We start from the raw sequence: 26,351 nt of genomic DNA, 5'->3' as shown, positions 1-26,351 counted from the left end.
CTAGGATTATCTTTTCTTGTTTTTTTAAGAAGAGTTAGGATTTTATTTTTTAAGACTTTATTTATTTGACAGAGAGAGCACAAGCAAGAGCAGTGGCAGGCAGAGGGAAAGGGAGAAGCAGGCTCTCTGCTGAGCTGGGAGCCTGAGGCGGGGCTTGATCCCCGGACCATGACCCAAGCTGAAGGCAGATGCTTAACAGAAAGAGCCAACCAGGTGCCCCTAGGACTATCATTTTAAACTTGAGACTCTACTGCCAGCAATGGGACTTTGTTGAGTCTTTAACGAGACAGAGAACACACAGGGCCTTCCCAAAACCGGAACAGTTTTTGTTATTAACAGTTCTAGCTGGGGCGCCTGGGTGGCTCAGTGGATTAAGCCGCTGCCTTCGGCTCAGGTCGTGATCTCGGGGTCCTGGGATCGAGCCCCGCATCGGGCTCTCTGCTCTGCGGGGAGCCTGCTTCCTCCTCTCTCTCTGCCTGCCTCTCTGCCTGCTTGTGATCTCTCTCTCTGTCAAATAAATAAATAAAATCTTAAAAAAAAAAAAAAAAAAAAAAAAACAGTTCTAGCAAGCTAGGACTCTCCAGAACTTGAGTTCCCTTCATTCATACTTTGCTTTGTAACACACCCTCAGCGGCTGCATTTAGTAAACAAATATCCACCACATGATGGAGCGCTCAAAGACCTTACTCGGCATGTTTTTATTCCTTCCCAAAGAGGGTAAGTTTGCATTTTCTACTCTACACACAACTTTTTCCGTTAATGAAACTTTATATATGGGGTAATGTTAGACTACCCAAAAGACACTGCTGAATTTGAGGGAGAAATAGGTTGTGCTTCTAAAGAAATAGGGATTTCATTGGTTTTTCGGGTCACAAAGAAAGCTAATTCCCTGTGGATAAAGTCTTCACCAAGTTGGGTCAACAGGATGCACAGATCTTTTGTTTTTTTGATACAGTCATTAAGAATTAAGAGTTTTACGTTCTCTATTGCCAGAATTTTTTTTTTTAATATTTTATTTATTTGACAGAGAGAAATCACAAGTAGGCAGAGAGGCAGGCAGAGAGAAAGGAGGAAGCAGGCTCCCTGCAGAGCAGAAAGCCCCATGTGGGGCTCGATCCCAGGACCCTGGGATCATGACCTGAGCCGAAGGCAGAGGCTTTAACCCACTGAGCCACCCAGGCGCCCCTATTGCCAGAATTTTTAAAGAAATCCCGGAGCTAATTCTTTAGCCACTACCTCTTCTCCCTACACACGTGCACATGTGCGCACAAAGGCCTGTAAACAGTTTTAGCTACAGTAGAGGGTTATTTGCTACACAGCAGTCCATTTTCCCAGAGCGGCATTATAGCCAAGTTTCATCCCTCACAAGAAAACAAGTGTTCTTTAACCAATACTGCTGGATTCAAATCAAAGAGAAAAATTAAAACTAGATGAAAACTATTATACTTACTAATTGGCTCTAAAATGAAACTTCTAATGTGAATAAATGCTCCTGTAATTTACAACTACTGACTGCCTTCTACTTCTCTCGTGATTCCAACCGACGAGCACAGTAATAGGACAGACACGAGCTGCAGGACTACCGGTAGCGATGACTGCATCTGCTGTACCAGTGTAAACACATTAACGAGTTTTCTTGAAAGCCTCCTAACTACTGAGGGGAAAAAAGAAATAGTCCTGATCAGTCCGGCTGGTAACTTCCATTTCCTTCTTCCAAGTGCTTTGAAATGTGTGACTAAGAAAATTTTACCACCTAGGTAGGTAACCACACTGAGCGACAGGTCAAAAGTAAGTGATCTGGGATCACCGGAGGGCACAAAATTAGTAGCCTTTTAGGAGCAAGCAGAGACACATACCTAGAGTTATCACAGTGGAGGGGAGGAATCTTGTTAACTACTTTTCCTTAGAAAATAAAAATATTTACGGGAAACACACGAGAAGTGTTGGGAGACCAAGCAAACAGCGCAGGAACAAATACTGGCTTCAACACAGGAGTGCCCTTGACCATCTTTTGAAAACCAGCTACTTGAAAAAATAGCCAGAGAAATTTTACAGAAAAAAATAAATAACAAGTATTTATTGAGTATCTACTATGTGTCCAGTACTTTAGGAAATACACAAGCAGTAGGACTTGGTTGCTGCCCTCAGGGAGCTTACAATCTAAGTTGAGAAACAATCCAGACACTCTGAAGCTGGACTGGGGCGAACAGGGCTTGCTACCTGTAACAGAACAACTAATTCCCCTAGAGGCTTTGTGGAAATGACCCCAGCATCCCCTTCTCCGTACACTCGAGTCTAACTTTATACTTGCCAGCGAGGACACATTCAGCAAAGAGGGGCTTCAAAAATCAGAAACAACAGTACACTTTAAGGTCCTGCATCGTTAGTTCTGGGCCAGCGATACTTGCCATTCGCGGCGGGAACAATCACGGGCACGCTCCACTCTTTTAGGGACAATGGGGTGAGATCTCAAAGCAGTTTTACCAACCCATGGGCCCATACGTGACCAGCACGCGAGTTGCCAGGAAGCCTGGTTGTCACTGACCCCCGTCCCCGCCCCACAAGGCACATCGTACATCCCCCAGGCAGGATACGGGCGGGGAGAGGTGGACGGAGAGGACACAAAAAAAGCATTTCTCCGTCCAGCACTCAGGGACACTCAAAGGCGAAAACGGTCACAATGACAACAAAAAAGGCCTGTTACTGTGGTGTTTCTCCTTCCCCAACATCCTACACCAGAGGCGGCTACGTTTCAAGCCCGGTGCACAGCAGTCTCCTGTTTGTGACATCAGTCTGCAGAGCAATTTAGGGACTGTCCACCAAGTGAGGGGTCTGCGGAAATTCGGAATTCCGGTCCTATTACGGGGGGGGGGGGCAAACACCCCAGGGCTCTGGTGACGTCCCTTAGGCGTAATACAGCCGACGGGGGTCTCCCCGTCCAGCTTCCCAAACACAGCACAACTGTTCGGGGCACCCCAAGCTACGGCAGGGACAACAGCGAGCCAACGACAGCAGCCACGATCACGTCCCCAAAGCCGGGCGCTGCGAGAGAAGGAAGGGCGGCCAGAGGCGCTGACAAAGAGGCTGGGAACGGAGGGGACGCAAGCCCACGCGTGGAGGATGGGAGGCTCACCCCGCTCCGCGCCACCTCGGGAGCTCCCGGGGCCAATCGCCTCCTCACCTCCCACCCGGAACAAATTAATCCTCCGCACTCCAAACCGAGGGCCACATGGGGGAGTTCGGGGCAGCTCCACCCGCCGCCCCCCCGCCCCCCCCAAACCAGGCCGGATCCGGATCCGAGGAGGCCCGCAGCGGGCTGCGAAGGGAGGAGGCCCCCTCGTCGTCTTCACGGGCAGAGCAGAGCAGGCCCTACCTCAGGCGGGGCCCAGGCCGCGCTCGCTCGCGCTCTTCCCCGCTCAGGCTCTAGCCGCATGGCCCCCCCCTCCGGCTGCCCAAGCCCCGCCCCGGCCACGCTCCCAAATCGAGGCCCCGGCTCCGGCGCGGCCCAGTAGGCCGCAAATCCAACCATAAACAAAACCCCCGGCGGCCGACTCGAGGGGGGGGCGCCGGGCTCCACGACCAGGAGGGGTGTCCAGTGGGGGGAACGCACGGGGCGGGGGGCCTACCGGGGGGGGGGGGCGCCGGCGGGGTAGGGGAAAAGGGAGGGAGGGGAAAGGGAGACCGCGGATTTAAAGGGGCCGCGGACAATACCCGGCCCCGCCGCGCTGCCGCTGCCGCCGCCGCCGCCGCCAACGCCGCTGCGCTCCCAACTTTACCTCAGTCTCCTCCACACTGACACCCCGGGCCGCGCCGCCCCTGTCACGTGATGTGAGGTTCCCTCCTCCCCACCCCCTCCCTCCTTTCCACTCTCGCGCTCGCTCTCGCGCCTTCCCCCTCCCACTTGCCTGCCTGCGTACCCCGGCACGTGACGCGAAAAGGGACGCGCACGCAAGCGTGCGCGCACCACTACGCCACGAGCCGCCGCGCTGCGCTACGGCTCCGGGCGTCCGCCCCGCCTCCGACGCGTGACGCACTGGCAGCCTCCGTTTCCTGTTCCTGCGTCGCTCGGCGCCTCGGCGCGTGCAGCCCGCGGGGCCGGAGCGGGCCTCGGTCACGTGCTGGGGGGGTAGCGGGAAGGCGACGGTCCTTCTTGGTTTCCCGTCCGCCATGTTTTCGGGCCGGGTCAGCTTTGGTCTTTCCCTGTGAGGACATGGCCGAGGGGTTTCAGGGAGCCCCGGCTGACGAGGCAGGGCGGCGGGTGACCCGGAGCTGTGCGCGGGGTGGGGGGGCGCGGCCATGGCGTCCGGCAGTAACTGGCTGTCGGGCGTGAATGTCGTGCTGGTGATGGCCTACGGGAGCCTGGTGAGGAGACCCCCGCCCCGTCCTGCCGCCGCGTCTGGCCCCGTAGGGCCCGTGTGGGCGTCCCCCGTCCCCGGCCGCCGCGCGCTCAGCTGCGCCTTCTCGGAGCCGCCTCCGGAGTGCGCGGGGACCGAAGCCGCGGCCCCCTCGGCCCCGCCCCGGAGCGGCCCTGGGAGCCCCACGGGGGCCTTCGGGACCGAGGCGCGCCCCCTTGTAACTGTGCTTTACTAAGGCGCCTCCCGACACCCTCCGGACAGGTGTTCGTGCTGCTGTTCATCTTCGTCAAGAGGCAGATCATGCGCTTCGCCATGAAGTCGCGGAGGGGCCCTCATGTCCCCGTGGGGCACAACGCCCCCAAGGTGGGTGTTCGCGGCCCGAGGCGAGCGGGGAGGGGACAGCGGAGGCCGGGCTTCCCCGGCGCGGCGCGGGGAGCGGGAAGGGCCGGCCGCGGGGACGAGCCGAGGCCCCGCGCCGCGCCTTCCGGGGCGGCTCTGCTTGCGGGTGGGGCGGGGGCCGACGGCGCGCGGCGTCTCGGAGCGTCGTCCCCGGGGGCCGCTGCGCGCCCGGCCCGCGCCTGGCCCCTGCCCGGCCCCTGCGCGGCCCCTGCCCGGCCCGCTGGCGCACGCGCTGCAGCAAGTCGGTCCCATCGGGGGAGGGAGAACGTGTGATCCGCGCCCAGCTCCGGCACGCGCGTGTCCCTTCCGGGTTTGCCGCCGGGTCCGCCGGCGTCTGAGCCCGACCTGTCCGCGCCGGCCGCCTGGGGGCCCCGCCGCGCCCTCTCGGGGCTCGCCCTGGGCGCGGCGTCTGGCCTGGGTCGGGCCGCGGCGGTTCGCGGTCCCGCGCTCAGCTGGGCGCGGCCGCCCTCCGCCGCCCCGTGCAGGCGCGCGCTCGTCCCTCCTCGCGTCCTCGTGTTTTTCTAGAAACTGTTTCCGCGCAGGTTTCATGCGTGGCCCCGTGTCTAAGCCCAGTCTCCCCTCGACGGCGAGCTTCGGCGGCGCGGGTCTGTCGCCCGCCGTGAAGGCAGGGCGGGTGTTCGGCTCCGGGATCAGTGCTCGGCCCCCGCGCTGCCGTCACTCCTGGAGCTCTTGGCCCGGGTCGTTCGCGGACGACCCGAAGGAAGGTGTTGAGACCTCAGACCCGGGGCACAGCGGCTTCCACATCGCTCAGGTCTCCCAGGGCCACCGCCGTCCGGACGAGGGGTGCGGGCTGGCGCCCAGTCACAGCTCGGAGGGTCTGAGAGGTCCCTGGCCCAGACGAGGTTCCTTCCGCTTTAGAAAAGCCTTTCACCCCCCCCCCCCCCCCCCCCGGGTGTTGGCCGCCGCAGTGCCAGAGGGTGACGCCGCTTCGGAAAACCGGGGCGGCGCCCAGTGAGGCTGCCCCTGCCTGCCCCGGGGCATTGGTCTTCGCTGGTTCGGTTGCACCACAAGAGAGTGCACGAGCGTGCCTGTCCGCGGTGGTGACATTTCCAGAAGAAACTGCTGGTCCAAATGCCTGCTTGCGAGGATGTGTGTGGTGACGGATCCGGAATAGGTGACGGTTAACCGAACACGTGAACACAAACGAAACACTGACCCCGGAGGCGCCTGGGTGGCTCAGTGCTTAAGCCTCTGCCTTCAGCTCAGGTCATGATCCCAGAGTCCTGGGATCGAGACCCGCAGGGGCTCTTGGCTCAGCGGGGAGCCTGCTCCCCCACACCTGCCCCTCTGCTTATTTGTGATCTCTGTCAAATAAATCAGTTAAATCTTTTTTAAAAAAAGCATTTTTGAATGAAAAAAATCACAAACTTGAATGAATTTCAAAAACATGCTGAAGGAAAAAAACCAGAAAGTCATTCATAAAACTATTCCGTTTATATTAAATTCTGCAGCAGGCAGAGTTACATCAATAGAAAGTACATAATTGTCTGGAGCAGAGGAGAGGTTGACTGCAAAGGGATTGAAGAACATTTTGGGATGATGGGAATGTTCTGTGTCTTGGTTGTAATGGTGGTTGAGTGGGTGTATTCATTTGTCAAACTCATCAGTCCACACAAATTGGATGCGTTTTATCACATGGAAGTTCACCCTATTGCAGTGAAGTATTTAAAATTTTTTTAAAAGATTTTACTTACGTATTTATTTGACAGAGAGAGTGAGCACACAAGCAAGGGGAGCAGCAGAAGGAGAGAGAAAAGCAAGCTCTCCGCTGAGCGGGGGCTCGATCCCGGGACGTTGGAAACGTGACCTGAGCTGAAGGCAGGCGCTTAACTGACTGAGCCACCCAGGCACCCCAAGTATTTAAAATTTTAAAAGACAAGTTGCAGAGGAATTCAAAACATTTTTTCCATTTGTGCAAAGTTCAAAACCAGGCAAAGCTAAGCATCTTGTTTAGGTTGATGTAATAAACAGTAAAGAAAAACGAGGTTGTTGACAAATTAACTTTGGGGGTTGCATTCAGTCAGGGATAGGCATGCAAGTTGCACAGTCACTGGTAACCGTTCATAAACAGGATAGCAGGGGTAGGTGTTAATGATTTTTATGATTACTTAAAATGTATGTAAGACGTGTGCCGTGTGTAATTCACAGTGGAAGTTTCTAAAACGGCAAGAAGTGGCACCTGGCTGTCTCAGTCAGTCAAGCCTTCAACTCTTCATCTCAGCCCAGGTGTTGATCTTTGAGTTCAAGCCCCACATTGGGCTCCACACTGGGTGTAGAGCCTACTTAAAAATAAAAAGTTAAAAGAAGAAAATCTGTTGGGGCTCTGGAACCCTCATAAGTAAGAGAGATGAGCTTGGAACTATTAATAGTGGTACTTCTGGGTAAGTGAGGGCTGGCTTTAGAGCCTTTTGTGAAGTTTACACCATGGATGTGAGTTACCTGCTTAAAAGAATTAACGTGGTCCAGAAGAAAAATTGTAGAAGTTCTGTGGTCCACCAGGTAGGGTAGTCCCTAAGCTATTATAAATCATTACAGGCCTCTTCACAGATTTTAGAGTATGATTTCCAATTGCTGTCCATTTTTTCTCTTTCTCTGGAAGTTCTTTATAAAAAGGAAGATTTTAAAGCCAATTGAGTCAAAAGTAACATTGATGTTGTGGACCTTGAAGAAATTCTGGCAGGTTAAAAGATCTAGTTTAGAGATGTACAGTTTGGAGAGGTATTCAGTGAGCCTAATCCCATCCTTAAGTTTTTTAGTCTTAACCTGGCAATTTTATCAGCCATAGGAGGTTTTTTCTGCTGCTTTTGTCTTAGTCGTTCATTTGCTCTGCCCCATTTCTAGGGTGATGGAAAGCAGAGCGTAGGGTAAGTTACGGCATGTTCTTTTCTTTGTGTGAACAGGACTTAAAAGAGGAAATTGATATCCGGCTGTCCAGGGTTCAAGATATCAAGTATGAGCCTCAGCTCCTTGCAGATGGTGACGCAAGACTGCTACAGCTAGAAACCCAGGGAAATCAGAGTACGTGGCGCGCTCATGGATGATACTTCAATGAGGAATCCCCCCAAGTTCAGAATTCCTTTGTTCTCCGAGCTGTTAACATAGCCTCTGGCCAAACCTACACCTGTGGTTCCTCTGTTGCTGGGTACCCGTCAGATACAGGGAGGCTGTTTACTAGCTTGCTGAAGTTTGGAAAGTTTTCTGAGGTTGTGTGTGTGACCAGTCTCTCTCTCAACAGATTGCTACAACTATCTCTACAGGATGAAAGCTCTGGATGCCATCCGCGCCTCTGGTAAGGCCTGCCTGGCAGGATGGTCAGGGTCCTGGAGCCTCACCTGGGGAAGAGGGAGGAAGCCACTTTATACATACTGGAATTTGTCCTTTCTCTAATCTCCGGCTAGGAGGAGTTTCCTAGAGTTTTGAGAGTACCAGGTTATCGTTTTGTCTGAGGAAATGACAGACGCATTACTCTCCAGGGAGAGCATTTGTTCACGGACCTTCAGCCTCGTTGACGGGGTGGTGGTGACTGACGGCCTTTCCCACAAAAGACAGGTGACGTCTGCGTTTTCAGTAAGACAGAGATAGACGGTTCTGGAGTTTCTTCTGCTCTCTGACCGTTGTCAAGTTGTTTCATCTCGGATAAAACATGGTTTACATTTCAGAGCCAGGAGGGTAGATTGGACGGGGACAGCATTGTGTTCCGTTGACGTAGGTTATGGTTGCGTCGCCGCCGCCAGGCGACCACTCAGACGTAGCGTTACACCTGTGGTCGTCTTCGTTCTGAGAGTTCCCCCAAGGCAGTCAGTCATCGAACCCACCTCTGAATGTGGGAGATTAACTAGAAACGCTGATACGTGGGAGAAGTGTTCGAAGTGTTCTCTGTCCTCTCCACAGAGATACCCTTTCACGCTGAAGGCAGGCATCCCCGTTCCTTACTGGGCAAGAATTTCCGCTCCTACCTGCTAGATCTCCGGAACACAAGTACCCCGTTTAAGGGCGTGCGCAAGGCCCTCATCGATACCCTGCTGGATGGCTATGAGACAGCCCGCTATGGGACAGGGGTAAGCTGGGCGGCCACTTTTCCCTTCAGGGAACTAAAGGAATGCCCCAGCCTGAGGGACTCTTGCTCTTCCTCTTTCCTCAGGTCTTTGGCCAGAGTGAGTACCTGCGCTACCAGGAGGCCCTGAGCGAGCTGGCTACTGTGTAAGTGTGAAGGGGACCACGTTGGAGGGGCGGGCTGGAGAGGGCGGTCCAGCTGCGGCGCCCACCCCCCACGCGGGATGCCCGTCATGGGCAGCACTATCACAGCCGCCGGGACAGGTTGTCCGGTTCTGCCTTTTCCCTCGCGTCTGAAAGCACGTGTTGCTCTGCGAGCTTACAGGGGGAGAAGCCTCTCCTGCTGTTGTGCCCCCTCAGTTTTTTTAGTCCAGGCGAGTAAAATGTCCGAAGTGGTATGACGTTGCTATCAGTAAAGGCAATGAAGTTTTACAGTATAGAGATTTCTTCCTCTTCCAGGGTTCCTGTGTCCTCTTGACATATCTTCGTCTGATAAAAGTAACAGTTAAGCGCCATCCACCTTTTTTTCTTTTTTTTAAAGCTTTTATTTATTTATTTGACAGAGATCACAAGTAGGCAGAGAGAGAGGAAGGGAAGGGAAGCAGGCTCCTGGCCAAGCAGAGAGCCCAATGTGGGGCTCGAACCCAGGACCCTGGGATCATGACCTGAGCCAAAGGCAGAGGCTATAACCCACCGAGCCCCCCCCCCCCCCCCCCGCGCCGCAGTGCCCTCCACTTTTATCAGCACTTAAAGCACTAGGGACTTTGTCGGAAACGAAGGGCATCACTGTAGTTTTAGCTGCTGAGTGTCTTACTGGAATCCCAACTTTTGTCTGGCGTCGTTTTATTATTTTTTTTTTAATATTTTATTTATTTGACAGAGAGAAATCACAACTAGGCAGAGAGGCAGGGAGAGAGGAGGAAGCAGGCTCCCTGCAGAGCAGAGACCCGATGCGGGGCTCGATCCCAGGACCCTGGGATCATGACCTGAGCAGGAGACAGAGGCTTTAACCCACTGAGCCACCCAGGCGCCCCCTGGCGTCGTTTTAAATGTGCACTAACATAGTTTCATTGTGCTGTTGATGCAAATGTTGGGAGAGTGGAGAGGGAAAGCCAATGTAGAATAAAATCTTAACTGGCCTTGAGAAGAGCCTCCTCTGTCTTCTGTGTTGCAGACACATCGTTTTTTCTCAGAAAGATAAGGAGTGGGCGCCTGGGTGGCTCAGTGGGTTAAGCCTCTGCCTTCATGCTCAGGTAATGATCTCAGGGTCCTGGGATCGAGTCCCGTATCGGGCTCTCTGCTCAGCGGGGAGCCTGCTTCCTCTTCTCTCTCTCTCTCTCTCTGCCTGCCTCTCTGCCTACTTGTGATCTCTCTCTGCCAAATAAATAAAATCTTTAAAAAAAGAAAGAAAGATAAGGGGTGTCTGTCTTCTTTTGTCTCTGTCCTTAAAAATAAACTATCTTGTTCCAACACTGCTCAGAACAAGAGTGAAACTGCAGGGGAGAGGAGGAGATGGGTGCTTAGTCTGGGAGTCACCCTGGGGGCCTGTTGAAACTGCGGTGTCTTTGAAAGACAAGTACCTTCTGGTTCTACTCATCTGGGGTCCTGAGAGTCAGCGAATTCATTAGGCTAGAAGGGAGCTGGTGGGTACCAAGGGCTGGAGGGTTAGTGTTTAATGGGGACTGAGCGCTGATGTTGCTGCGTGACAAGAACGCTGCAGATGGGCTGTGGGGACGGCTGCACAGTGCTCCTTGACGCGGACGCTGCTCAAGGCAAACATTTCAGGATGGCTGTGAGGGTAAATTTTGGGTGTATTTTATCACAGTTATATTAAAAATTTAAAATTAAATATTAATTTAATTTAAATTAAATATTAATTTAAATTATTTATAATAATAATATATATATATAATATATATATAATAATTTAAATTATTAATATTAAAGTTAAATATTAAAAATTAAAAATTTAGTTCTTGGGGTGACTGACCGGCTCAGTCAATGGACCATGTGACTCTTGATTGTGGGGTTGTGGGTTCAAGCCCCACATTGGGTGCAGCGATTATTTTAAAATAAAATGTTTTTTATTTTTTAGATTTTATTTATTTGACAGAGAAAGAGCACAAGGAGGGGTAGCAGCAGGCAGAGGGGGAAGCAGGCTCCCCTTTGACCAGGGAGCCTGATGCGGGGCTTGATCCTAGGACCCTGGGATCATAACCTTAGCTGAAGGCAGACACTTAATGACTAAGCCCCCCAGCACCCCAAAAATAAAATCTTTTTTTGTTTTTTTAAAGATTTTATTTATTTGACAGACGGAGATCACAAGTAGGCAGAGAGGCAGGCAGAGAGAGGAGGAAGCAGGCTCCCTGCTGAGCAGGGAGCCCGATGCAGGGCTCGATCCCAGGACCCCGGGTTCGTGACCTGAGCCAAAGGCAGAGGCTTAACCCACTGAGCCACCCAGGTGCCCCCCAACTCTGTCACTTGATAGCTTTGTGACCTCAGGAAAGGGGGCTCTAAGTTTCCTAACCTGGAAAATGGGAATGTTAACCACCATACAGAGATACTGAGATATCAGTAATTTAGTGTTGGTAAAACACCAGATCTAATGTAACGTGTCCTAAGTACTCAGTAGCTACTTGTGTTTCTTAGTTTTTGCTGTTCGGTTTTCAAGGGACTGTTTGGGACTGGGAGTGTATCCGCAGCACACACTAGGTAGATCAGCAGAATGAAAAGTTCTCTTCAGAGTGAAATGAAGATGTTGAGCCAGAGTCAGGGACTCAGTGGGAAGATTAGTTTCTCTGTTACTTCTGAGCTATCAGATGGGGTTTTAGTAAGTAGGTAGGACAAGAACAGGGGTCCTTTGCAGCTATAGCTACGTTTCTAGAATGGATGAGCCTTAAATTGTGTTCTTGTGTTAGTCCTCATTCTGTCCTTAAGCTGCCCTCCGTGTGTGCTCCAGGGTCAAGGCGCGAAGTGGAAGTTCGCATCGACAGCACCAGTCCGCGGCCAAAGACTTGACGCAGTGCCCCGAGGGCTCAGCGGCGACCATCCAGGTGACATACCTCCCCTCCGGTCAGAGGAGTAGGCGTGCGAAGCCCTTCCTTGAACTGAAGAGCTTTAAGGACAACTACAACACACTGGAAAGCACTCTGTGATGGGCCGGCGCCGGCTGGGGCCCGCGACCTCACGTCATGTGGCTCGTGGGCCCGGGTCGGCGGACCTGCTGCAGTGTCCACAGCTCTTAGAGTTCCTGCCTGGAGGGTCATTCTCCAGCTCGTTCTCAGAGCCCATTTCGGGAAATCCGGACTTTATTTTCCCTTAGTAGCCCTTTTTTCTGGAGTTGAATTCAGATGTTTTTCTAATGTTTCCATCAATGTTTTCTTAAAAATCCTCACTTGGTCTTTATTATAGTTCATCTGGTTTTTTTCCCCCTTTTCCTAACTACAAATGACCCTAAGAGTGAGAGTTGGGGCGGCAGGGCCTCGTGTCTTCCGTGTCTGCCCCTTTCTGTGTATTTTAATGGGACCATTTGGGTTTGAGACATCTTAGAGGCGTATTGGTAGGAAACATTGACATGGCTTCCCTGATAGGCAAGCATCTGCCTTTGGGCTTCTTTCCCTGCTGTCTTGAATAAAGGGAACTTCGGAGCCTGACATAATCCCATCCCCTACACTTCCTGGGGATGCTGTGGGACAGTGAAAAAATGTCAGACCAATGCACTGGTCCGACATTCCAGATTATTTAATAAAATGAACAATTTAAAAAGTATATGATTCATTTCTTTATAGTTTGTTTAAGATTTATTTGAAAGTGAGGCACAGCAAAAGAAGGAACACAAGCAGAGGGAGTGGGAGGGGGAAGCAGGCTTCCTGCTGAGCAGGGAGCCCGATGACGGGCTCCATCCCAGAACCCTGGGATCATAACCTGAACGAAAGGCTCACGCTTAATGACTGAACCACCCAGGTGCCCCATTTTTTTTTTAATTTGAGACAATGTACGTGTGCACGAGCAGGGGGAGGGTGGAGAGAAAGCCGCAGACTCCCCACTGAGAGCAGAGCCCACTGTGGGACTCAGTCTCCGCCCGGTGAGATCATGCCCTGAACGGAAATCAAAAGTCAGATGCTTACCAGACTGAGCGCCCCCAGGTGCCCTGTGGTTGCCTTTTCATGAAACAGGCATGGGATATGTTCTTTGGACTTAGCGTCATACCGGGGCCCCACAGAAGAACCCTTCAAATAGGAACTCTGGTCCTTGCTCCTCGAACTGCCTCTGTCACTGATAGAAGGCAGGAGAACCAGGATTCTCTTCAGGTCTCCGGGCCAACAGGCGAGGTGACCACGTCCTAGGCCTGGGGTGTGTTGTCGGAGGTGAACGTGCGGCTATGACGACTGATCCTGGCTGAGCGCCCAGACGGAAGGGAGACCCTGCTTCACGCCCGGAGCCTGCGTCCCAGCAGCTCGTGGACACGTCTGCGGGAAGGATGAGAAGTCGAAGACGTGCGCAGAGCTGGAAGGGGGCTGCGCTGACCAGAGGCAGTTTCCCGAGGGGCCGAGAGGTGACGGCTGCGCTCAGGCCGGCTCTTCCCTGCATGTTTTCTTCGATCCGTTCTGAAAAGGGTAGCACTCTTGCTGCCGCGTCCCCTAGGAAGGGACCGTCCCTGTCGAGAGGAGAGGTCCACGGGAAGGGTGCGCGGGTGGGGTGGGCAACTTGCTTTTTTGGCAGGATTTTCAAAGGGTCCTGGGATTTAAGAAGATGGCAGACAGGTTATTTCTGCTTCTATCCCTTCCCTTCCCCTCAACTTGATCTTGTCGCCCTCGTGGGCTTCCTGCGGCCACCGCTCGGATACCGTTCTTGTCGGGGCTCCTCAGAAGGAAACGGGGGTGCGGGGGCAGGGTAGCACGGCGCTTTTATTATCTGCGCGCCTGTTGCCCGGGGAACAGCAGAGTTCGTGTTCGGTTTTCCAGTGGAATGCAAGTATTTGTTGTGTTGATGCTGTGATGGGTGTGCGGCCCGTCCGCGCTGAGGGACTCTCCGTCACCTGGGAGCTTTTTGAAACGTGCTCAGCTCTTAACCCAAAAGACTCTGACAGCGGTGGCCTGGCATCAGGTAGGAGAGGCCCGTTTTTAAAAGTGTCACAGGTTGTTAATATATAATTAGTACGTGAGGGAGCAAGTGCATGTCCCTCGAGCGGGAGTCCAGACTCCTGAAGCCTTTGTACAAGACACGATGAATCTATCAAAACTGAAGATCTCAAAATTCACATCTCGGAACCGGCAACTGTACGTCTGGTCGGCCTGACGCGTGGGCACCGGCGAGAGCGTAGAAGGTGCCCGCGCCAGGTGCTCCAGGCAGCCTCGCCGACAGAAGGGGGACAGGGGGTGCCCGGCGGGCTTAGTCGGTAGAGCGCACAGCTGTGGATCTCCAGGTGGTGAGTTGGGTGTAGAGATGACTTCAAAAGAAATAAACCGGGGCGCCTGGGTGGCTCAGTGGGTTAAAGCCTCTGCCTTCGGCTCAGGTTATGATCCCAGAGTCCTGGGATCGAGTCCCAAGTTGGGCTCTCTGCTCAGCGGGGAGCCTGCTCACCCCCCGCCCCAGCCCTCTGCCTGCCTCTCTGCCCACTTGCGATCTCTGTCAAATAAATATCTTTTTTTTTAAGATTTTATTTATTTATTAGACAGACAGAGATCACAAGTAGGCAGAGAGGCAGGCAGAGAGAGAGGAGGAAGCAGGCTCCCCGCTGAGCAGAGAGCCCGATGCGGGGCTTGATCCCAAGACCCTGAGATCATGACCCGAGCCAAAGGCAGAGGCTTTAACACACTGAGCCACCCAGGCGCCCGTAAATAAATAACAGCTTTTAAAAATAAATAAATAAATTTTTAAAAAATCTTGAAGGGCCACCTGGTGGCTCAGTTGGTTACATGTTCCACTCCTGATTTTGGCTCAGGTTGAGATCGCAGGGTCTTGATGAGGGAGCAGAAGGGAAGAGGACAAAGCTCACTCCCGGTGGGGTCGGTGAAACAGTCCTCAGGCAGTCCTGGTGGCTCTGAAAGGAGGGAAGGAAACCAAACACAAAGGGTTAAACTTACAGAGATCACATCCGGGAGGATGGGAGTCTCCCTCAGTCTATGAATGCCTTAGTGATTTACAAGAAAAAAGCATTCTTATCAATAACCTAACTGCCAGGGGGAAACTCCCAACTGTCTTCCTGTTAATGGCTTGCTAGGGGGAAAAACCTTAACTTGACAAAGGCGAGGCCTCCAGTATCTTCTAGGATCTCTTTACCATATGAAAGTCCTTTTGAAAACCTCCTTGAACTCCCAAGTATATAATCAGCCAGTCCTCACACCCGGTCCACCGCCCTCTCCTGCATTAGTGAAACCGTCCTTTGTGCCAGAGATGCATCAAGAATTCTGCGTTGGGAATTCTTTCTTGGGACGGGTGAGTGGCTCAGTCATTTGAGCCTTCAGTCACACTGCCTTTGGCTTAGGTCATGGTCCCAGAGTCCTGAGATCGAGTCCTGCATCAAGCTCCTTACTCTGGGGGAGCCTACTTCTCTCTCTCCCTCCGCCTGCCGCTCTGCCTGCTTGTGCGCGTTTTCTCTCTCTCTCTCTCTCTCTCTGACAAATAAAATCTTAAAAAAAGAAAAAATTCTTTCTTGGCAGTTGGCTCTGAACCTCACCAACATTGTGGAACTACACCAGGGAGCTCGACCCCTGTCTCTACACTCAGGGTGTAGTCTCTTGACTGGAATCTGCTTAAGATTCTCTCTCTCCAGGGGCGCCTGGGTGGCTTAAAGCCTCTGCCTTCGGCTCAGGTCATGGTCTCAGGGTCCTGGGATCAAGCCCCACATCGGGCTCTCTGCTCAGTGGGGAGCCTGCTTCTTCCTCTCTCTGCCTGCCTCTCTGCCTACTTGTGATCTCAGTCTGTGACAAATGAATAAATAAAATCTTAAAAAAAAAATTTTTCTCTCTCCTCCCCCTCTGCCCCTCCCCCATGAAACAAATCGAAAATGAAATATTTAAAAAAAAATTTTTTTAAAGATGTTATTTATTTATTTATTTGAGAGAGAGAGCATGAGAGGGGAGAGGTCAGAGGGAGAAAAAAAACTCCCCTCCAAGCAGGGAGCCCAACGTGGGACCCAATCCGGGACTCCAGGATCATGACCTGAGCTGAAGGCAGTTGCCCAGCCAACTGAGCCACCCAGACACCCTTTAAAAATTTTTTCAACAGGGTTTACCCAAGGAGAGAGAGAGAGTGGGGTGTGTGTGTGTGTGTGTGTGTGTGTGTGTGTGTAAGAAAGAAATACTCCTCTTACGTATTAAGGGTACCCGAGTGGTTCAGTCTGTTGAGTGGCGGACTTTTGATTTAGGCTCTGGTCATGATCTCTAGGTCCTGGGATCAAGTCCTAAGTCAGGCTCTGCGCACAGGGTGGATTCTGCTCGTCCCTCTCCCGCTGTTCCTACCCCTCCTCCCTCTCTCAAATAAATGAAGTCTTAAAAAAAAAAAAAAAGCAACCTTGGCGACGCCTGGCTGGCTCAGGTGGCGGTGAGTCCACTTCTTGATCTTGGGTTTGTGGGCTTGAGCCCCACCCTGGGTGTAGAGATCGCTTAAAAATAGAATCTAGGGGCGCCTGGGTGGCTCAGTGGGTTAAGCCTCTGCCTTTAGCTCAGGTCATGATCTCAGGGTCCTGGGATCGAGCCCCACATCGGGCTCTCTGCTCAGTGGGGAGCCTGCTTCCTCCTTTCTCTCTGCCTGCCTCTCTGCCTACTTGTGATCTCTGTCTGTCAAATAAATAAAATCTTAAAAAAATAATAAAATAAAATCTAAAAAACAAACAAAACCTTAGCAAATGATTCCAGAATGTGTCTAGCTAAGGTTGCGGATCAGGGTATAACAGAAGGTACGAATTCTTAGACAGGATTTTATAGCCGTACCTGCTGCTAAGTGACCGACCTCGGGCAGCCCACCTGAACTTTGTTTCCCGGCAGCACGATGCAGACGCCAGTTTCTGTGACAGTCGTCTGTCGTGATGATTAAATGGCCTGCTCCTTCAACATATCCCAGGTTCCAGTTAGCTCCGGTTAGCCTTTCAAGGAGCTCGCCGTCCTCTGACACGGGCACGGAGGCCCTGGGCCTCACCGAGGGGATTTGTGTCTCCGCTCCCAACTAACCCACCGGGCTCCTACCTCTGTCCCTGGGGCAGGTGGCGGAACTCAGACGCTCGCTGTGTGTGGCAGATGACAGCCAGAGGAGAAACCTGGACGCTACCGTGAGGTTGCAGGACACCCTGGGACAGGAGTGGGCGCTGGCCGACAAGCAACTCCTGATGGTGGGTTCCAGCAAGGGGGACCGGAAGGCTCATCCGCCACTGCCCTGTGCTGATGCCCACTGGGCTCGCGGACCCCGAGTCGCTGCCATCGCTTGCCCACCTTCTCTGCGTTGTTCCAGAGCAGCGACTCTTTCATTAACCGCCTCTTCGCGTCCAGCCGCAGGTGGCACATTCTCGGTCGCGGAGGTTGGGCTTGTCCTTGCTCCCCGCCTCTCAGTGTCCAGCACCTGCCTCTTAGAGACGCTCCCTGCCCGGAGTCCCTGCGGCGTGATGTCACCTTTGTACCCCAGGGCCCATCAGAGCTCCCCGAGAGGTGGGGCCTTGACCGTGGAGGAAGCACGGGCGGCCGTTCCCTGCCGTGGGCAGCCTCTCCGCTACGGCCGGCTTCAGGGAGCAGCTAAGGGCCGACCTCAGAGGACACGGCCAGAAAGCCACCAGGGGAGGGGGAGCCGCCGGCCTCACACCGCGCCCGCCCGCAGGCCCGTGGACGAAGCTGCTGGAAGCCGAGCGCCAGGAGCTGGACGAGGGCGGCGGCGCGGGCTTCGCGGACAGAGTCTGAGCTGCTGCCAGGGACGCAGCCGAGTCCCCGCGTCTCTGCAGTGTCCGCTGGTGACCGTCATCCGGAAGCCGCTCCCGGGTCGTGCTGCGCCTCTCGGGCCTCACTTCCCTGGTGGCGGCCGTCGGGGACCCACAGCTCGGCCAGGGCAGCCGGTCGGGAGGCCCGGGCAGGTCTCTCTCCCCTGGACCCGGACCCCCCCCCCCCGCGGACGGACGGGGTCCCCAATCGAGGGCCACGGAGGCGAGGCCGGCGGGTCGGGGCAGCGGCAGCGGCGAGGCTCGGACCGGCTGGAGCGAGAGGCCGGAGGACCCAGCGGCCCCGGAGCGCAGAGCCGGAGCTGAGCGCGAAGATCCACTTTCCAGACGTGAGATCCCAGGCCTGGGCGCTCCCTGTTGTGCAGCCGGCGACGAGGGCGCCGGGGCGACAGGTGAGGGCGCACCACGGGGGCTCACTTGCCCTCACTGCCCTCTCGTGCTGTCCGCACGGCTCCGGCCGCCCTCGCCCCGGGGCTGCGCGCACCGCGGCCTCCCACCTCCCGCGGCCCTCCCCGCCGGCCTGGCTTCTCCCCCCGCACCCCGCTGAGGCCCAGAGAGCCAGCGGGGGCAGAGGACTGTGTGGGTTTGGAGTCAGGTGTGGGCTCAGAGCCCGGTTTCATCCCGCAACGGTCACCTTCTGTAAGTTACTTCTCTGAAGCTGTTTCCTCTTCTGAAAGTGGGAAAATAACACCCGTGTCACAGGCGCTTTTTGAGAATGAAACAACGTAAGGTGTGTAGAGAGCAAGCCTAATGCGTGCCCAACAGCGGGCACCCTCCCTTTCCCTCTCAGACTTCCCTGTGACCCAGGCAGACCCTTCGAAGGCCCCTCTCCAGCCCCTGGCCACCCTCCATGCAGCCGGGTTGTCCCTGATCCCAGGCCCGCCTCTCCCGCCTGGGCATCCACTCGTCCGCCAGCTTCCACCAAGCCCTGCTTCCACCAAGCCCTGCTTCCCAAGCCCCTTTAGTCCATGACCCATAAGCTCTTGCACCAACAAGACATGGGGCTCACGGGCTGGGTGGGGGGCAGATGTGGACAAGGAAGGCAGGTGACCGGCTCCTGGCACCGTCGGTTGAGCATCTGCCTACTTGATTTCCTCACAGGTCAGGGTCTCAGGCTTGTGAGAGCCAACCCCCCCCCCCTCCTCAGCAGGGAGTTTGCTTAGGATTCCCTCCCTCTGCCTCTCCCCCTCCCCTCCACTCCCTAGAAAGAGAGAAGGGAGGGAAGGAGGGAGGAAGGAAGGAAGGGGTGGTGACCCTGTTCTAAGGGACAGAACCAGGAGCACATGGCCTGGATCTGACCCCCAGCCTGAGGCTAGGTCTCCCACATGGCCTGTCCCCCGCGGCCCCCACGTCCGTCCACGTCTGTCATCCACCTGCGGCCGCCTCCCAGCCGACTCTGTGGCTCCCGCTCCCCGGGAGCCTGGCCTCGGGGGAGCAGAGCAGATCTGGCTTTGAACCTGCGTCTGTCGCTTACTGCGTGCAGGGCTTGGGGCGAGTGGCCTTGAGTCACAGTTCCTTGTTGATAAAATGGAGAAGACACCTCCCCTCACAGGGTGGGACACGATGTCCAATGCCGTAATGATGATTTCTTGCCGGAGGATATTTCTTTCCCTCATTTCCCCTGTGTCTCCTGGCTGCTCCCCACCCACCACCATACTCCTTCAGCAATTTCTTCATTCCTCTCTCCTCTGTCCACTGGGACCCACAGGACACCCCGCCCCCTCTGCCTTGGTCCCTGACCTTGGCCTCTCTCCCCAGGGCTTGTCAGTGCCAGGCTGGCTCCTGTATTGGCAGCTTGGCCCCTCGGGAGCCCATCTCCTCCGATCCCCTCCACCGGCTCTGTCTGCTCTCATCACATCAGCTGAGGGTTTCAGCCCATCACACCCCTCCATCCCGTCTTCCCCTGCGGCTGCTGCCTCGCCCATCTGCTCTGGCTCAGAGGGCTCAGCGGGCTCAGCCTTGTTCGAAATGGCTGCACGGAAGCCACTCCAGGAGAGCTACAAAGATGCCATCCATGCTTCTGCTTAGTTATGTCCCAAAGTCAACGCCTCCTAAGAAAGCCTCTCCTCTTATACGTCCACACAATTCCCAGTCTCGGCCTCATCCTTCTACCTCCTGCTCGGCATTTCCCAGCCTCTGGTTTGCAAGGGAAACCCAAGTTCCCAGAGAAGGGAACTGAATGTGGGGGTTAGGGTAGGAAAGATGGTCACAGAAGCAAAACTTACACACCCCCAGCGCGAGCCATGAAGGAGTGAGGACGTAAGACAACAGCACAGGGCCACCGTGGGCTTGGGGACCCTTTCGTCTGTCTTGCCCTGGGCGGCCGGAGCCACACAACAGGAATCAACTAGAGCTTTGGACAGACTATTGATTCTGATCAAGGGCACCGTGGGGTTGCTGCATGTGTTGCAGGGGGCCAGGAATCCAGACCGATGGGAACAAGGACACATGGAACAAGCCTGGGGCTGAAGCGCGGCCCTCTCCTCCCACCCCTGCACTGGCACCCAAGCCCCCTGCCCGCCCGGCGAGGCTATAACTTGGGCTCTTTTCTGCCACAGTGGGGAGGAGCGTCAGCCTGCCACAGAACAGTCAACAGACCCAATCCTCTTCGGAAGAGAAAATCCCCCGGAAAGGAACACGGCTGGATCCCCATGAGGGCAGACCCTTAGAGAAGCCAGGGCAGGAGTTCTCAGTGTAAGAGCCCCAGAAGAGAAGAACCCTAAGGAGGGCGGGCTGCCTCTGGGCTGAGTGGGGCCTTTCCCTTGAGTCCATCCTGCCGGGCTGGAGAGACCAGACATCTGCTCCGGAGCCCAGGCTGGAGGCTACCAAGGAGACAGGTCACTCTTCTCTTCTGGACATCCCAGGGTGACTTTAAGGATGCCTGGAAGACATAGGGAGAAGGTGAGAAGGGACAAGGTCATGGGAGGAAGCAGCCAGAACATTCTGGAAGTTCCTCGGGGCTACTTCTCCATAATACTTAGGAACAGGAGGAGTCCGGGAGAGGGTCAGCTCAAAGGCTCTCAGCGGTCTGCTGGGGGTGATCTGGAAGGTCGGGAGTTCTGTTGGAGAGGTGAAGCAGGGTGTGCAAGCTGCCTACCCCCACCCCCGGAAAGCCTCAGAGCAGTGGGGAGGAGCTTGAGGACAGCAGGTGGCCGGGCCCGCTCTCAGCGCTGTGGTCGTGACATCAGGGGGAGAAGCTCTGTGTGGGAGCCCTGGGAAAGGATAGGTGCCCGGACGTGGAGCCCGGCCAGACATGCTTCCTGGTTTAGGCGAACGTGATCCAGCAAAGGCCAGGCACCGACAGGGAGGGGTGACGCAGGGACAGCACAAGGTGCCAGAATAAGAGCTTGGCCGGCTCAGGAGGGGAAGAGCAGGGGCGGTGTCCTTCCCAGAGGAGACGGCTTGCCATCCAGCCATGCTTGGATGGAAGGGAGATGACCCCCGAGGCTCTCCTGCCCGTTTCTGTGTGATATGTTTGATATTGGGTTGTTTAATTAGGAACCAACTAAATATCGAACATATTCTTACAGAGGTGGGCGATTTGGCATCAGCCTCTGGGGCTCCTTTACCCGACCTCTTCTCCCCAGGACCTCTTCTCCCCAGGACCCTCTGGAAAAGAGTGATGACTCCGTGCACTTCAGTCCCAAGCTGGAGGCTAGTGTGGGAGCGCCAGAGCCGGAATTTGAGCATCTTTCCTGCATCTTTCCCGTCTACTGGAAGGGACGTTCCTCTGACCTTCTGTCCTTGTACTTTTGTCCTCCTTATCCAACGCTCCCCACACCCATGTTAAGGGCTGCCTCCGGTCCCTGGGCCCTCCTCGCTCTGGCGTCCTGCTGGGAGGGTCGTTGGCTTCTCTGCTTTCCTACAGGAGTTAACCGTGGCCTCTCTGCCCACACCTCTAGTGACTGGAAGCTCTCAAGAGTGGGCTCCAGTTCTGCCCTCTGACCCGGTGCGGGGCTCGGTTACCCCGCTGCTGGGCCTCGGTGCTAGCGGGAGGCCAGCTCTCCTCGCCAGAACGACTAGCTTGACCCCTCGCACTCCTCTCCGACGGCCCACCTGGTCACCTCTCCCCGGCGCCCGGGGCTCAGTGGCCGCCTGTCAGTAAAAGGCTCCGAGCGGAGGAATGACCTGGTCTAGGGAGGCCCAGGAGAACAGAGACGGTGATGAAGACGTTCGTGATGCGAGCATGGCAGTGGTTGGGCGGGGGTCAGGAGGAAGCCGGGAGCAGGCAGTGGACAGCAGGCAGAGCTTGCCAGGGGGGCAGGGACGTTCTACTTAAAGAGCACAGGGGGCAAACAGAGGGCATGATCCGACCCAGATGACGGGGACCCTCCCCTGCTTCTCTCCCTCACCCCCACTTGAAGTTCTGGGAGAGCTTTCCAGATACCAGCCCTCTCGATTTACTCCATCCCTGTGGCTCTAGAGGAGGAATGATGTCTCCCTGCCAATTAGAGACTCTGGAAATAGCACAGTAACTTGATCTGGGGATCTGGGGGAATTGTCAAGGATCATGAGTGACCTCCCTCTTCACTGGAGCTCAAGCTCCCCGAACACTGGGAATCAAAAGGCAGAATTCAGCCACCGGAGTCTGCCCGCCACCCAACACAGGCAGGGGGAGGTGACGGGAAACAGAAGGACACTCTGGGGGAGAACCACTGATCTGGAATTGCCCAAGTACCCTTCTCTGTTTCAGTGTTCTCCCCTGCCCTTGCCTTTTAGAACACCCAGATTGCTGCCCTGAGAATGGAAAGTTTCAGGGTCAGGGAGAACCTCCACCCTCCCCCACTTTCCATTGTCTAAAATGAGCCTCAGCTGTTCCCTAATTCTTCTTTGCTGGTGATGTCAGTCCATCAAAGTGTCTCACCCTATGCTCCCCCAGGGAGAACAATAACGGGATGGAAGGAGCTAGAAAGACCATATTAGGAACCAGAGGTGGAGCCAGGAGTAGGGATAAAGGCTTAAGGCTGGGGGACTCCTAGTCGGTCAGGCAGCAGCCCCTCCTCTCGGCCCTCGGTCTCCAGTTCTCCAAGGCTCACAGGTCAGCTCACCAACAGCCACTGCTCACGATGGAGGCCATCAAGAAAAAGATGCAGATGTTGAAGCTGGACAAGGAGAATGCTCTGGACCGGGCGGAACAAGCCGAAGCTGAGCAGAAGCAGGCGGAAGAGAGGAGTAAGCAGGTGGGCCCCCGTCAGCTTTTCCCTGCGGGCGAGCCAGAGCGGCAGGTGGAGAGCTCTCGCGGGAGAGGCAGTGAGCACCTGTGTCTGCTTGTTCTTTGGGTGCGGGAGACCCTCTTCCTTCCCAGCCTCCCTGGATAGACAGAGGACATCTAGGGTGTTTGCCCCAGACGGCCTGCATGACCTCTGGAAAGTCAGTAGCCCCCTCTGAGCCATGGTGTGTCTGCTGGTCTAAATGGGGGGGGGTCACGTTTTGGGAGGACCCGATTTCTAGAGGAAAAGGTGGGAGCTTGGCACGTAGCATCTCTTTCCCCTGAAAAATTTTTAAGATGGTATTTTTAAGTAATCTCTACATCCAATGTGGGGCTCGAACCTACATCCCCGACATTGAGAGTCTCTACTGACCAAGCCGGCCTTAACCGGAGTCACGGGCACCTACTCTCTAGGACGTTTCCCATCCCAGGGTCTTCGATGAAAATCCAGCATGGCTTGGTCATCTTAGGGTCAGAGATCCCAGGGTCACACGTCAAGGCCTAAGTCCTGGGGCAGTTGGCGGGGAGTGGCTGGGGAGAAAGCGAGTCTCTTTTGGATTGGTAACAGCGAGCCTGGGTTCAGAGGCCGCTCAGGGCCCAGGAGCCCCGGGTCTGAGCGGGTACCACTGTGTGCATGTCTTGTGTGTGACTCCTGGGGCTCCCACAGCTGGAGGACGAGCTGGCAGCCATGCAGAAGAAGCTGAAAGGGACGGAGGACGAGCTGGACAAGTATTCTGAAGCGCTGAAGGACGCGCAGGAGAAGCTGGAGCTGGCGGAGAAGAAGGCCGCGGACGTGAGTGCTGGAGACACGAAGGGGGTTTGGTGCACGCACGCAGAGCGCCGCCCTGACGGGCCCACGTCCCACACACACTTGCACACTGCACACGCACGGGGGCAGAGTGCGGAGACGCACCGCGTGCATTTCTGCCTATAACCTGACATAAGCCGACGCTCTATCGCAGGCACGTTTGTTCTGAAGCGTAGGGAGAAGTCTCATGTGTCTCACCCTCAACCCGGGAATTTAATAGGTTTCTCAGGACCCGAGCAACGGAGTCCAGACTGCTCTCTTTCCCCACCCCCTCCCCCGTGCCGCATTCTTAGCTTTTGTGTCCAAGACTTGGCACAGAGGTCTGTGTATTAATAGGGAAACTCTCATCTCTCAACTGCCCCGCGGAGCCGGCTCCGATTTCACAATGGGACAAGAGAGGTCACACTGACCCTGGCCCTATATGGCTTTATTTATCCGGGCCAATGGGAGTGTCTGCCCTGCTGCTGCCGAGGGGCCATCCCGAGCATCGCTCCTAGGGCAGCAGAGAGGCTTTCTGAGATCGTGGGAGAAGCAAGAAGGAACCCTAGGAGGGAAAAGTGTCACCACCAGACCTGACTGTGGCGCTGGTTCAATGACTCAGCTTCTCTAGGCTCAGGGTTGGATTTTCCCAACCAAACACGAAATAAAATTCCCTTCTCCCCTTCACGTTTGCACACCTACTTCCCTCTATCTTCACACTCGAAGATTAGCACAACAACAGATGAGAGGCTTCAGAGGAAAGATGTTGGGAAGAAAAGTGACATAACAGCAACCAAAAAATGTCCTGATATTGATGAAAATACCATCAACTCTTAGCACGAAGTTAACAGGAAATAGAAGCATGTATTTTTGTTTAAAGTAGGCTTCATACCCAGCGTGATGCTGCCATTCACGACCCTGAGCTCCAGAGTTTTAACCTCCACCGACTAAGCTGGCGGTGTGCCCCCAAGGAGCACAGATTTTTTTTTTTCTTAAGATTTTCTTCGGTTATTGGACAGACAGAGATCACAAGCAGGCAGAGAGGCAGGCAGAGAGAGAGAGAGAGAGAGAGGAGGAAGCAGACCCCCATTGCACAGAGAGCCCGATGTGGGTCTCGATCCCAGGACCCTGAGATCATGGCCTGAGCCGAAGGCAGACACCCAACCCACTGACCCCCCTAGGCGCCCGGAGCACATACTTTTTAAAATCACATTTGGTTTTGGCAAAGAGCTGGAGACACGTGGGCCATTCACAAATGTTTCCAGACCCTCCCATGGGACCTCTCCGCTGTGACGTCTCTCTTCTCTTTGGCTTTTTGGCACTTTCAGGGGTTAGGGAACATGGTGAGCGTTGTTGAATGTGTCATACCGGAGGCCAGAGGTAAAGCGGATCATATACCTTATACATATTCACAGTTTCCGAAAGTTTAGGCCCCTGCAGACTATTAATTCTCCCTTCCTGCAAAATTGCTGGAAAACTGCAATGAACACAGGTACCTCCAGAGCTGTGGGCGAATGCCTGACGGCCTGCTGGAATTGGCCGGCCAGGGTTCCGGGTGCACAGGCACGGAGCTCTCGGACTCCAACGGACTGATCTAGGGACAGGAATTTTCTCAAACCAGCACAGTGCCAGGTTAGTGACAGTTTTGTGAGATGTCGGCTGACAGCCCCCAGGCAGAGTCTGGAGGCTAAAACGGAGGGCGCGGGTTGGAGGAGGCGTGTCTAGGGGCAGTGAGAACAACAAAGTCGAACCTTAGATCTTGGGGGAGAGAGAGAAACACAGAGGCTCTAGACAATACCTCAGTTTTATTCGGAAGATAAAGGAATTTCCCGAGGATGAATTGTCTGTCCTAAGCTGTTGCACACGTGAACACACTCTCGTCCCCACCTGGACAGCGTGGACTCAGATTCACTCGGAAGGAGTTTCTCTCGTTGTACAGGAACTCATCAAAACCCGCTTCGGTATGTAATACGAGGGTAGAAAAACTCATTTAACTTCTCCCCCACACCCAACCTTGTAGCTTTCCTTACAAGTCAGTAAGTGCCCTCAGAGGTGTGCTGGGAACAAGAAATGGAAGAGCAAGGGTTTCTTTCCTCAAAGCTGGGGTCAGTAACTCCCACTTGTAAGGTGAATCCTGTCACAGCCTAGTTCTGGAGAGTTTTTTTTTTTTTTTAAGATTTTATTTATTTATTTGACAGAGAGCGAGATCACAAGTATGCAGAGAGGCAGGCAGAGAGAGAGGAGGAAGCAGGCTCCCCGCGGAGCAGAGAGCCCGATGCGGGGCTCGATCCCAGGACCCTGAGACCATGACCTGAGCCGAAGGCAGCGGCTTAATCCACTGAGCCACCCAGGCGCCCAGTTCTGGAGAGTTTTACTGGCACGACACGATATGCCCACTCACTCACACGTCCTCTCTCGTCTTCCTCCCGACACCGAGAGTCACCACACCCCAGGGCCCGCCAAGCCAGAAAAACTGACAGTCTGGTCTTTTACAGAAAAAGGCGGGAGATTCCTGCCTCAAAGGATCAAAGAAGTAAAGTGTTTATAGGAATTGAGAAAAGGGCTGAATAAGGAGGAGGCAGCAAGGTTTAAAGTCGAGAGAGC

General features: G+C 54.7%; 3 protein-coding genes across 7 annotated transcripts in view; 2 read left to right on the top strand and 1 right to left on the bottom strand.

Annotated features, from left to right (window-relative positions):
* UBAP2L (ubiquitin associated protein 2 like) overlaps positions 1 to 3,834 on the bottom strand; it is a 42,402-nt gene extending 38,568 nt beyond the window's left edge. Inside the window, exons 1-2 of one of the 5 annotated variants that reach the window (XM_045982133.1) lie at positions 3,712 to 3,757; positions 1,451 to 1,654 (exon numbers count right to left, since the gene is read on the bottom strand). The gene's annotated coding sequence lies outside the window, so the exon portion shown is untranslated. Of the gene's footprint in view, positions 1 to 1,450; positions 1,655 to 3,711 lie in introns of all 5 variants that reach the window. The other 4 variants (XM_045982136.1, XM_045982137.1, XM_045982134.1 and 1 more) reach the window with 4 other exon arrangements.
* A 229-nt stretch (positions 3,835 to 4,063) lies between these two features.
* On the top strand, positions 4,064 to 12,596 carry C17H1orf43 (chromosome 17 C1orf43 homolog). Its single transcript, XM_045983334.1, has 7 exons — positions 4,064 to 4,362; positions 4,617 to 4,718; positions 7,676 to 7,793; positions 8,011 to 8,064; positions 8,667 to 8,833; positions 8,917 to 8,975; positions 11,788 to 12,596. The coding sequence occupies exons 1-7, from the start codon at positions 4,297 to 4,299 to the stop codon at positions 11,981 to 11,983; spliced, it is 762 nt and encodes a 253-aa protein (XP_045839290.1). The 5' UTR covers positions 4,064 to 4,296; the 3' UTR covers positions 11,984 to 12,596.
* A 10,168-nt stretch (positions 12,597 to 22,764) lies between these two features.
* Positions 22,765 to 25,345, top strand: LOC123928211 (tropomyosin alpha-3 chain-like). The gene is made up of 3 exons (XM_045983293.1): positions 22,765 to 22,931; positions 23,628 to 23,753; positions 25,295 to 25,345. The coding sequence occupies exons 1-3, from the start codon at positions 22,818 to 22,820 to the stop codon at positions 25,343 to 25,345; spliced, it is 291 nt and encodes a 96-aa protein (XP_045839249.1). The 5' UTR covers positions 22,765 to 22,817.
* Positions 25,346 to 26,351: the final 1,006 nt, after the last annotated feature.

Source organism: Meles meles, chromosome 17 (assembly GCF_922984935.1).
Source record: "Meles meles chromosome 17, mMelMel3.1 paternal haplotype, whole genome shotgun sequence".
NCBI classification, from domain to species: Eukaryota; Metazoa; Chordata; class Mammalia; order Carnivora; family Mustelidae; genus Meles; species Meles meles.
This window is presented reverse-complemented; position numbering and strand designations above follow the sequence as displayed.